The sequence below is a fragment of the Atractosteus spatula genome, chromosome 1 (genome assembly GCF_055471065.1).
Source record: "Atractosteus spatula isolate fAtrSpa1 chromosome 1, fAtrSpa1.hap1, whole genome shotgun sequence".
In the NCBI taxonomy this organism is placed as follows: domain Eukaryota; kingdom Metazoa; phylum Chordata; class Actinopteri; order Semionotiformes; family Lepisosteidae; genus Atractosteus; species Atractosteus spatula.
This window is the reverse complement of record NC_142706.1, coordinates 59,769,575-59,782,585: the sequence shown is the minus strand read 5'-3', so window position 1 is coordinate 59,782,585 and position 13,011 is coordinate 59,769,575. Positions and strand designations below refer to the sequence as shown.

The 13,011-nt window shown below is 53.7% G+C and overlaps 1 protein-coding gene across 1 annotated transcript in view; it reads left to right on the top strand.

The window, feature by feature from the left end:
* Positions 1-13,011, top strand: part of LOC148841407 (electroneutral sodium bicarbonate exchanger 1-like) — a 36,202-nt gene that overhangs the window by 358 nt on the left and 22,833 nt on the right. Inside the window, exons 2-6 of the mRNA XM_088921086.1 lie at positions 791-925; positions 3,215-3,350; positions 5,350-5,510; positions 6,864-7,046; positions 10,793-10,881. Of these exons, the coding sequence (XP_088777212.1) occupies positions 820-925; positions 3,215-3,350; positions 5,350-5,510; positions 6,864-7,046; positions 10,793-10,881 (675 nt within the window). The 5' untranslated portion in view covers positions 791-819. The remainder of the gene's footprint in view (positions 1-790; positions 926-3,214; positions 3,351-5,349; positions 5,511-6,863; positions 7,047-10,792; positions 10,882-13,011) is intronic.

Sequence of the window (13,011 nt, the reverse complement as noted above, 5' to 3'; positions counted from 1 at the left end):
CAGATGCCCCCTGGTTCTGCCCCTGTCCCGGCGCTGGGGCGCTGGCTGGAGCCATGGCCCAGCAGGAACTGGGGGAGAGAGGGACACGCGGTGCCCATCTGGCACGGCAGGCTCCCAGCCGTGGGCACACCCGGTGTTACCCCCCCCGGGGCAGAAGGCAGAGTGGGGGGCGGTAAAGCACGGGGGTTTCTGAAGTCGAGCAGGAAGACAACACAGAACCTGGGGCGCCACTTGGCGAATGATGTGTGCAAAAGTTCGACAAGCTGGGGAAAACCCTGCGGAAGTTTAAAACCGGCCATCACCACCCAGCGACTTCTTCCTCCCTGATTTACCCTGATTTACCTGTTCTGATCAATGCCAGACCGTGGTGGCAGTGCGGGGGACCACGGCAGTGACCATGAAGGCTGTGCAGTCGCGCCGGTCTGCCACAGTGCAGGGGGACACTGTGGAAGAGCTGTCACACAGCCTGGAGCAGTCCAGCGATCTGCTGTATTGACAGGCTGTTATCAGTAGGCAATCGCTCAGCCCCCTCCATCTCCATTCACAGTGCGAGCCTGTTTCTACTCAGGTCACTGAGAGAGCGATCTCTCTCCGTCTCATCCTCCTCCTCTCTCCTCTCCTCTTTTCTCTTTCTCCCTGCCTCCTCTTCCCTCATTCCTCCTCCTCTCCTCTCCCCCGTCTCCTCTCCCCTCATTCCTCCTCCCATCTCATTCCCCTCTCCTCTCCCCATATTCCTCCTACCCTTTCCTCTCCCCCGTCTCCTCTCCCCTCATTCCCCTCTCTCTCTCAGGTCACAGGACTCTGTATGTGGGGGTGCGGATGCCCCTGGGGAGACAGAGTCACCGACACCACCGACCCCATGGGCAGAGGCACCGCAAGCGGGAGAGAATGAGGGGCACAGCGCCAGAGGAGGGTCCCTCTCACGGTAAGAGGCACACAGGACAGGCAGGGGCACTACGGACACACAGACACTGACACACACAGGACAGGCAGGGGCACTACAGACACACAGACACTGACACACACAGGACAGGCAGGGGCACTACGGACACACAGACACTGACACACACAGGACAGGCAGGGGCACTACAGACACACAGACACTGACACACACAGGACAGGCAGGGGCACTACAGACACACAGACACTGACACACACAGGACAGGCAGGGGCACTATGGACACACAAACACTGACACACACAGGACAGGCAGGGGCACTATGGACACACAGACACTGAGACACACAGGACAGGCAGGGGCACTACGGACACACAGACACTGACACACACAGGACAGGCAGGGGCACTACAGACACACAGACACTGACACACACAGGACAGGCAGGGGCACTACGGACACACAGACACTGACACACACAGGACAGGCAGGGGCACTACGGACACACAGACACTGACACACACAGGACAGGCAGGGGCACTACAGACACACAGACACTGACACACACAGGACAGGCAGGGACACTACAGACACACAGACACTGACACACACACAGACACTGACACACACAGGACAGGCAGGGGCACTACGGACACACAGACACTGACACACACAGGACAGGCAGGGGCACTACAGACACACAGACACTGACACACACAGGACAGGCAGGGGCACTACAGACACACAGACACTGACACACACAGGACAGGCAGGGGCACTATGGACACACAGACACTGACACACACAGGACAGGCAGGGGCACTATGGACACACAGACACTGACACACACAGGACAGGCAGGGGCACTACGGACACACAGACACTGACACACACAGGACAGGCAGGGGCACTATGGACACACAGACACTGACACACACAGGACAGGCAGGGGCACTTCAGACACACAGACACTGACACACACAGGACAGGCAGGGGCACTACAGACACACAGACACTGACACACACAGGACAGGCAGGGGCACTACAGACACACAGACACTGACACACACAGGACAGGCAGGGACACTACAGACACACAGACACTGACACACACAGGACAGGCAGGGGCACTACAGACACACAGACACTGATACACACAGGACAGGCAGGGACACTACAGACACACAGACACTGACACACACAGGACAGGCAGGGGCACTACAGACACACAGACACTGACACACAGACACTGACACACACAGGACAGGCAGGGGCACTACAGACACACAGATACTGACACACACAGGACAGGCACGGGCACTACGGACACACAGACACTGACACACACAGGACAGGCAGGGGCACTATGGACACACAGACACTGACACACAGACACTGACACACACAGGACAGGCAGGGGCACTACAGACACACAGATACTGACACACACAGGACAGGCAGGGGCACTACAGACACACAGACACTGACACACAGGACAGGCAGGGGCACTACAGACACACAGACACTGACACACACAGGACAGGCAGGGGCACTACAGACACACAGACACTGACACACACAGGACAGGCAGGGGCACTACAGACACACAGACACTGACACACACAGGACAGGCAGGGGCACTATGGACACACAGACACTGACACACACAGGACAGGCAGGGGCACTATGGACACACAGACAGGTCACATCAAGCTGAGAATGTACGCTACAGTAAAGATGAAACACTAAAAGGAGGAGGCAGAAGGCAATCAAAATGCCTGTTTTATTTTTCTGGGTGCAGGAGTCTGTGTGAGTCAGTGATTTGCGTGGATGTTGTAGTTTTGAAAGGGCTGGTTGATTTAAAAAGTGTGGAAGAGCGAAGGAAAGGGAGCTGTCCTTGTATCCCAGCGGGGAGGGGGGGGGGGGGCTGGAACAGAGTGTAATGCAGTTGCCCTGGAGCACAGATTGACACTGTGGCTAATTAAAGCAATGCAGCAATTAATTGAGTTGGCTCTGCGACTGTGAAAACAGATTTGCTCAATGGACAGATCACTTGGCAAAAGCAATTTTCTTCACACCTGCATTGCATTTGTTAGAGGTGCTGTAAGATTGTAACCATTTTATTAGGACTGTCAATCAGAGTTCAGACAGGTCACAGTCCACAATTACACATTCCAGCCTGTTTGTCTCTCTCTCCCCCACCTCTCCTCTTCTCCTTTCTTTCTACCCTCCCCTCTGTCCTTCCTCTGTCCCCTCTTCCTATAACCCCACTCCTCTCCCCTGTCTCTCGTTCCCCCCCTTTCCCACCATCTCCAGACACCCCATCCCAGAGAGTCCAGTTCATCCTGGGCACGGAGGAGGATGAGGAGCACGTTCCCCATGACCTGTTCACCGAGCTGGACGAGATCTGTGTCCGTGGGGGCAAGGACGCTGAGTGGAAGGAAACAGCCAGGTGAGAGAGAGGGCGGAGGGCGGAGAGGGTAGTGGAGAGAGAGGCAGGGAGGAGTCAGAGGGAGAGGGAGGAGAGGCAAGGAGGTCAGATTGTGACGGTATGTGGTTATTGTTGTCAGGGTGTGACAGCAGGGTGACGGGGAGTGACTGCAGTAACAGTGAGTAGTCAGGGTGTGATGGTGGGTAGTCGGGGTGGGACAGCAGTGATAGTGGTCAGGGTGTGACGGTGGGTAGTCAGGGTGTGACAGCAGTGATGGTGGGTAGTCAGGGTGTGACGGTGGGTATTCTGGGTGTAACAGCAGTAATAGTGGGTAGTCAGGGTGTGACAGCAGTGACAGTGGGTAGTCAAGGTGTGACAGTGGGTAGTCAGGGTGTGACAGCAGTGATGGTGAGTGGTCAGGGTGTGACAGCAGTGACAGTGGGTAGTCAGGGTGTGACAGTGGGTAGTCAGGGTGTGACAGCAGTGATAGTGGGTAGTCAGGGTGTGACGGTGGGTAGTCAGGGTGTGACAGCAGTGACAGTGGGTAGTCAAGGTGTGACAGTGGGTAGTCAGGGTGTGACAGCAGTGATAGTGGGTAGTCAGGGTGTGACGGTGGGTATTCTGGGTGTGACAGCAGTGATGGTGAGTGGTCAGGGTGTGACAGTGGGTAGTCGGTATGACAGCAGTGATGGTGGGTAGTCCGTGTGTGACAGTGGATAGTCAGGTTGTGACAGCAGTGACAGTGGGTAGTCAGGGTGTGATAGTGACAGTGGGTAGTCGGTATGACAGCAGTGATAGTGGGTAGTCAGGGTGTGACAGCAGTGATAGTGGGTAGTCAGGGTGTGATGATGGGTATTCAGGGTGTGACAGCAGTGATAGTGGGTAGTCAGGGTGTGACAGCAGTGATGGTGGGTGGTCAGGGTGTGACAGCAGTGACAGTGAGTAGTCAGAGTGTGACAGTGGGTAGTCAGGGTGTGACAGCAGTGATAGTGGGTAGTCAGGGTGTGACGGTGGGTAGTCGGTATGACAGCAGTGATAGTGGGTAGTCAGGGTGTGACGGTGGGTAGTCGGTATGACAGCAGTGATAGTGGGTAGTCAGGGTGTGACAGCAGTGATAGTGGGTAGTCAGGGTGTGATGATGGGTATTCAGGGTGTGACAGCAGTGATAGTGGGTAGTCAGGGTGTGATGGTGGGTATTCAGGGTGTGACAGCAGTGACAGTGAGTAGTCAGAGTGTGACAGCAGTGACAGTGAGCAGTCAGGGTGTGACAGCAGTGACAGTGGGTAGTCAGGGTGTGATAGTGACAGTGGGTAGTCGGTATGACAGCAGTGATGGTGGGTAGTCAGGGTGTGATGATGGGTATTCTGGGTGTGACAGCAGTGATGGTGGGTGGTCAGGGTGTGACAGCAGTGACAGTGAGTAGTCAGAGTGTGACAGTGGGTAGTCAGGGTGTGACAGGAGTGATAGTGGGTAGTCAGGGTGTGACGGTGGGTATTCTGGGTGTGACAGCAGTGATGGTGGGTGGTCAGGGTGTGACAGCAGTGACAGTGGGTAGTCAGGGTGTGATAGTGACAGTGGGTAGTCGGTATGACAGCAGTGATAGTGGGTAGTCAGGGTGTGATGGTGGGTATTCTGGGTGTGACAGCAGTGATGATGGGTGGTCAGGGTGTGACAGCAGTGACAGTGGGTAGTCAGGGTGTGATAGTGACAGTGGGTAGTCGGTGTGACAGCAGTGACAGTGAGCAGTCAGGGTGTGACAGCAGTGACAGTGGGTAGTCAGGGTGTGACAGTAATGACTGTAGGTAGTCAGGGTGTGACAGCAGTGACAGTGAGCAGTCAGGGTGTGACAGCAGTGACAGTGGGTAGTCAGGGTGTGACAGTAATGACTGTAGGTAGTCAGGGTGTGACAGCAGTGACAGTGAGTAGTCAGGGTGTGACAGCAGTGACAGTGGGTAGTCAGGGTGTGACAGCAGTGACAGTGAGTAGTCAGGGTGTGACAGCGGCGGTGCTGTGGTTCCAGGTGGCTGAAGTTCGAGGAGGACGTGGAGGACGGTGGAGAGCGCTGGAGCAAGCCCTACGTAGCCACGCTCTCGCTGCACAGCCTCTTCGAGCTACGCAGCTGCATCATCAACGGCAGCGTCCTGCTGGACATGCACGCTGGGAGCATCGAGGAGATAGCAGGTCAGGCCCACGGCGCACGCCGGTGCACGTCCAAGAATGCACTGTCACACAACTCCCATCACGCTCCAGAGGTGTTGCCCAAAATTGCCCATTTCCTGATGCGTGGAGGGGAGCAGAGCTGCTACACGAGTTCTGTATCGTCACAGCAGCTTCTATACACTGCATTTAACAAAGGTCAGACATCTATACCAGCCAGCCCTGGTTCTTGATGATCACACACACACGTTCTGGATATGAGATCTGGATCTGTTTTCTCCAGAGAGCCGTTCATGCCGCCCGCTCAGGAAGACAGCAGCACGAGTAAATTACAGTGGGGGTGGGGGGAGGGGGGAGTGGCGCCCTGCCGACACAAAGCTGGAGTCATGAGGGATCCTGAGGACGACGGGAAGATGTGCAGGAATATGGCGCCCCAGAAGCATGGACGCTGATCGCGCTGATCGATCTGCCCAAGTTGACATCAGAGCTAGGGGTGTATATCCAGACCCAGGGGAGAAAGCGTGTTTACAGGAACATTCACAGGGATGAGATTCATGACAGCGTAAGAAAGGTTGCTAATGAGAAGAGGCCGCTCAGCCTGTCTAGCTCGCTGGGCTGTTAATAGTTTATTGACCTGAGGAAATTGTCCAGTTGTTTCTTGACCGATCCTGGGGAACCTGCTTCAGCAGCTTGGCTGATAGTGCACTACTGCTGCATGCCTGGATACTCCAGCTCTATATTCCTGATGCTAGATCCCGTTCTAGTCTGTATTCCCAAGTACAAATCGTACTCTGAACCAGGAATCCCTGTCCATGTGTTAGCAATCCAATTTTGGGTCAGAGGGGAACCGGATCCTATCCCAGCAACCAACGGGCGCAAGGCAGGGTGCCCATCACTGGGCACACACACTCAGACACAGCCACACTCTCTCCAGGGCCAGTCTTCCCAGAAGCCAATTAACCTGCCTACATCTCTTTCAACAGTGGGAGGACACTGGAGCACCAGGGACAAACTCACATGAACGGGGGGGGAACACGCACACTCCATGCAAATAGCACCCCAGGTCTGGAACTGAGCCCAGCGCTGTGAGGCTGCTAGCGAACAGTTCTCCTCAAGTCACTCCCTAGAGGGCGCCATTGCTCGCAGTGCTGCAGGGTTCTAGCACAGCGTGGGGGTCTCGTTCTGGAATTGTAAATCCCATCATGCATCACTGCAGCCCTGTCTGGTAGAATCTGCCTTTGCCTGTCAGTAACAGGGAGTCCCTTTGGCTCAAAGAACTGAGTGCTTTAGGTCATAGAACTGTGCGGGTTTGAAATTTCTATCTATAAGAGCAATGCTTTTTAAAGGGCTGTCAGCTGTTTCTCTTGCCGTGTGCAGACATGATCCTGGACCAGCAGGAGGGCTCGCTGGACGAGAGCGTGCGGGTGAAGGTGCGAGAGGCCCTGCTGAAGAGGCACCACCACCAGATCGAGAAGAAGAGGAACAACCTGCTGCCCATGGTCCGCTCCTTCGCTGAGGCCGGCAGGAAGCAGTCGGAGCCCCACTCCCTGGACAAGAGTGGTGAGGGGGGCAGAGGGGAGAGAGAGGGAGTGATTCCACCACATCGCAGCACAGATCAGACAGCAGCATCTCACTCACTGGGACACACACACAACACAACACACACTGAGCAACACTGTCTCACTCACTGGGACACACACACCACACAACACAACACACACTGAGCAACACTGTCTCACCCACTGGGACACACACACCACACAACACAACACACACTGAGCAACACTGTCTCACTCACTGGGACACACACACCACACAACACAACACACACTGAGCAACACTGTCTCACTCACTGGGACACACACACCACACAACACAACACACACTGAGCAACACTGTCTCACTCACTGGGACACACACACCACACAACACAACACACACTGAGCAACACTGTCTCACCCACTGGGACACACACACACACACAACACAACACACACTGAGCAACACTGTCTCACCCACTGGGACACACACACACAACACACACTGAGCAACACTGTCTCACCCACTGGGACACACACACACACACAACACACACTGAGCAACACTGTCTCACCCACTGGGACACACACACACACACAACACACACTGAGCAACACTGTCTCACTCACTGGGACACACACACCACACAACACAACACACACTGAGCAACACTGTCTCACCCACTGGGACACACACACACAACACACACTGAGCAACACTGTCTCACCCACTGGGACACACACACACACACAACACACACTGAGCAACACTGTCTCACCCACTGGGACACACACACCACACAACACAACACACACTGAGCAACACTGTCTCACTCACTGGGACACACACACCACACAACACACACTGAGCAACACTGTCTCACCCACTGGGACACACACACACAACACACACTGAGCAACACTGTCTCACCCACTGGGACACACACACACAACACACACTGAGCAACACTGTCTCACACACTGGGACACACACACACACACAACACACACTGAGCAACACTGTCTCACCCACTGGGACACACACACACACACAACACACACTGAGCAACACTGTCTCACTCACTGGGACACACACACCACACAACACACACTGAGCAACACTGTCTCACTCACTGGGACACACACACCACACAACACAACACACACTGAGCAACACTGTCTCACTCACTGGGACACACACACCACACAACACAACACACACTGAGCAACACTGTCTCACCCACTGGGACACACACACACACAACACACACTGAGCAACACTGTCTCACACACTGGGACACACACACACACACAACACACACTGAGCAACACTGTCTCACCCACTGGGACACACACACACACACAACACACACTGAGCAACACTGTCTCACCCACTGGGACACACACACTGAGCAACACTGTCTCACCCACTGGGACACACACACACACACAACACACACTGAGCAACACTGTCTCACTCACTGGGACACACACACACAACACAACACACACTGAGCAACACTGTCTCACCCACTGGGACACACACACAACACAACACAACACACACTGAGCAACACTGTCTCACCCACTGGGACACACACACTGAGCAACACTGTCTCACACACTGGGACACACACAAAACAACACAATACACACTGAGCAACACTGTCTCACCCACTGGGACACACAACACAACACACACTGAGCAACACTGTCTCACCCACTGGGACACACACAGGCACAACACACACTGAGCGACACTGTCTCACCCACTGGGACACACACACAAACACAACATAAAGTGGAATGCTACAGTAGTCTACAGACAACACACACAAGCCGAATATTTGACCAACATAAATAACAGCAAACGGAAACAGACCCTGACGAAGTACAGGCTCAGTGACCACAGCCTGGCCATAGAAACTGGGCGACACAGGCAGACCTGGCTGCCCAGAGAGGACAGGCTGTGCTCCCACTGCCAGCGGGGAGAAATAGAGACAGAGGTGCACTTCCTACTGCACCGTGACAGATACTCTGGGATTAGAGAAACATTCTTCCCCAAATTTACAAATCTAATCCCAGAATATCCACACCTGCAAGAATCACAACGGGTCCCAATCCTACTGGGAGAGGGAGGAGGGAACTCAGTTGAACTGGCAGCCCAGTATGTGATCTCCTGTCTCCTGTCAGGAGCAGTGAGCCTGTCTCCCAATAATGCTCCATATGTCTGTATGTAAATATCTTATGATGTGTCTGTATTGTTAATGTCTGTAGATTGTTTTATGTTAATTGTATTTGTTTTGCTTTTGCAAAACTTATTTATTCAATGGTCATGCCAATTAAGCACCTGGAATTGAACTGACAAAGAGAGGGGTAGACAGGAGAGAGGAGAGAGACAGAGAGAGGGAGCAGAGAGACAGGAGAGAGGGGAGAGAGACAGAGAGGAGGAGCAGAGAGACAGGAGAGAGGGAGCAGAGAGACAGGAGAGAGGGGAGAGAGACAGAGAGGAGGAGCAGAGAGACAGGAGAGAGGGAGCAGAGAGACAGGAGAGAGGGGAGAGAGACAGAGAGGAGGAGCAGAGAGACAGGAGAGAGGGAGCAGAGAGACAGGAGAGAGGAGAGAGAGACAGGAGAGAGGAGAGAGAGACAGAGAGAGGGACCAGACAGACAGGGGAGAGGGGAGAGAGACAGGGAGGGGGAGCAGACAGACAGGAGAGAGGGAGGAGAGAAACAGGAAAGAGGGACCAGACAGACAGGGGAGAGGGGAGAGAGACAGGGAGGGGGAGCAGACAGACAGGAGAGAGGGAGCAGACAGAAGAGAGGGAGGAGAGAGACAGGAGAGAGGAGAGAGAGAGGGGGGGAGCCCTGTACGTGACCTCCTGTCAAAGCCTGAGGAGCAGTGAGCCCAATAATGCTCTATATGTTTGAATATAAATGTATTATGATGTGTCTCTAATGTAAAATTCTGTAGATTTTATGTTAATTGTATTTTTATTTGCTTTGGCAACACTGATTGTACCCATCGGTCATGCTAATAAAGCACCTTGATTTGAAAAAAAAATTTGAGAGGGAGAGGAGAGATGGGAGAGGGGAGATACACAGAGAGAGAGGGAGAGGAGAGAGACGGGAGAGGGGAGATACACAGAGAGAGGGAGAGGAGAGAGACGGGAGAGGGGAGATACACAGAGAGAGGGAGAGGAGAGAGACGGGAGAGGGGAGATACACAGAGAGAGAGGGAGAGGAGAGAGACGGGAGAGGGGAGATACACAGAGAGAGAGGGAGAGGAGAGAGACGGGAGAGGGGAGATACACAGAGAGAGAGGGAGAGGAGAGAGACGGGAGAGGGGAGATACACAGAGAGAGAGGGAGAGGAGAGAGACGGGAGAGGGGAGATACACAGAGAGAGAGGGAGAGGAGAGAGACGGGAGAGGGGAGATAGAGAGAGAGGGAGAGGAGAGAGAAAGAGAGAGAGGGGGAGACAGGACAGAAGGCAAATGGAAGAGAGGAGAGAGACAGGAGAGAGGAAGTGATACACAGAGGGTGAGAAGAGAGAAGAAAGGAGAACAGACAGAGAGGAGGAGACAGGAGATAGGGGGAGGAGAGAAAGGGTGAGGGGAGAAGGGAGAGGGGTTGAAGGTGAGGAGAGGGAGAGTGGAGGGGGGTAAATGGGCAGGGAGGAGAGGGAGAGAGTGATAGAAAGATAGATTCTCTGTCCTGTTCTCTGTCAACAGATACTGATGACCTCTGACCTCTGACCTCTTCCCCAGGTCAGACTTTGTCCCCTCAGGCGCCCCCAGCCACCTTAGAGGTAAAGAACGGGGTCAACCAGGAGAGCAGCCAAGTGGACCTCAGCAAGGTATGGTACCCCAGCTACCATCTCATGCCAAGATGGTTAGAGCTGGGATTAAGGTTAGGACTGGGGTTAAGGTTAAGGTTAGGACTAAGGGTAAAGATTCATATTAAGGTTAGGGCTGGAGCTGGAGTTAGTTTAAGGTTTGGGCTGGGATTAATGTTAAGGTTTGGGCTGGGGTTAGTTGAAGGTTTGGGCTGGAGAAAGGTTAGGGTTGGGGTTAAAGATTAAGGTTAGGGCTGGGGATAAGGTTAGGGTTTGGGCTGGTGAAAAATTAAGTTTTGGGCTGAGATTAATGTTAAGGTTAGGGCTGCAGCTGGGGTTAAGGTTAAGCTGTTAAATAGACTTTAACAAAGGTCAAGTTCCAGGCAATGCACACACTGGGAACTATGGAAAATTAAAGGAATCACTCCTGTATGATATTCCTTGCCCCAAATCTACACTCACAATCTCTTTAGGGATACTATGACACTGATAGTGAGAGGATTTTAAATGTTATTTTGGCTGGCGTTTGATTTTTTTTAGTTTTTTTTTTATTTTTCTAATCAAGGTCACGCTTCAACGCCTCCAAGAAGCTTAAATAACAGACACACACCCACATACTTGATGAGCACACAGAGCATGGTCCCTCTTACACACACCGATGCCAGGCAATGTGTGGGTCCGTTTGTGTCAGTGTTTTATCAGGGCGACTAGATGCTTATGTGTGTGTTTCCAGGCTGGGTGCTGTGTGTGTGTGTTTCCAGGCTGGGTGCTGTGTATGTGTGTGTGTGTGTGTGTGTTTCCACGCTGAGTGCTGTGTGTGTGTGTTTCAAGACTGGGCGCTGTGTGTGTGTGTGTTTCCAGGCTGGGTGCTGTGTGTGTGTGTGTGTGTGTGTGTGTGTGTGTGTGTGTGTGTGTGTGTATTTCCAGGCTGGGCGCTGTGTGTGTGTGTTTCCAGGTTGGGTGCTGTGTGTGTGTGTGTGTGTGTGTGTGTGTGTGTGTGTGTGTGTGTGTGTGTTCCACGCTGGGTGCTGTGTGTGTGTGTTTCCAGACTGGACACTGTGTGTGTGTGTTTCCAGGCTGGGTGCTGTGTGTGTGTTTCCAGGCTGGGCGCTGTGTGTGTGTGTTTCCAGGCTGGGTGCTGTGTGTGTGTGTTTCCAGACTGGACACTGTGTATGTGTGTTTCCAGGCTGGGCGCTGTGTGTGTGTGTTTCCAGGCTGGGTGCTGTATGTGTGTTTCCAGGCTGGGTGCTGTGTGTGTGTGTGTGTGTGTGTGTGTGTGTGTGTGTGTGTGTGTTTCCAGGCTGGGCGCTGTGTGTGTGTGTGTGTGTGTGTGTGTGTGTTTCCAGGCTGGGTGCTGTGTGTGTGTGTGGCACAGAGCTTGGTGCTGTGTGTGTGTGTTTCCAGGTTGGGTGCTGTGTGTGTGTGTGTGTGTGTGTGTGTGTGTGTGTGTGTGTTCCAGGCTAGGCGCTGTGTGTGTGTGTTTCCAGGCTGGGTGCTGTGTGTGTGTGTGGCACAGAGCTTGGTGCTGTGTGTGTGTGTGGCACAGAGCTTGGTGCAGTGGTGACTCACTCTCTTGGAATCGCAGTTCATTGTCTGGGGGCACGAAGCCGTGAAGTTCATCCAGAAGGATAGAGGCAACGAGGAGAAAGACAGAGGGAGGGAGGGCGAGGACGAAGACTGAGAGCAGAGACAGAGAGAGGGAGGGCGAGGATGAAGACTGAGAGCAGAGACAGAGGGAGGGAGAGTGAGGATGAAGACTGAGAGCAGAGACAGAGGGAGGGAGGGTGAGGACGAAGACTGAGAGCAGAGACAGAGGGAGGGAGGGACAGAGAGGAGAAAGATGGAGAGGGTGTGAGAAAGAGATAGGGGGGAGCAGAGATGTAGAGGGCGAGGGACAGGCACCCACTGGGACACACACACAAACATAACACAAACTCACATTTGCTACCAGATCCTAAAAAGAACACACACTAGCAGAGTATCTGGCTGGGGTAAGAGAAAGATCCTGATGAAGGACAGGCTCAGTGACCACAGCCTGGACATAGACACTGGACACAGGCAGACCTGGCTGTCCAGAGAGGACAGGCTCAGTGACCACACCGTGGACATAGAAACTGGACACAGACAGACCTGGCTGTCCAGAGAGGGCAG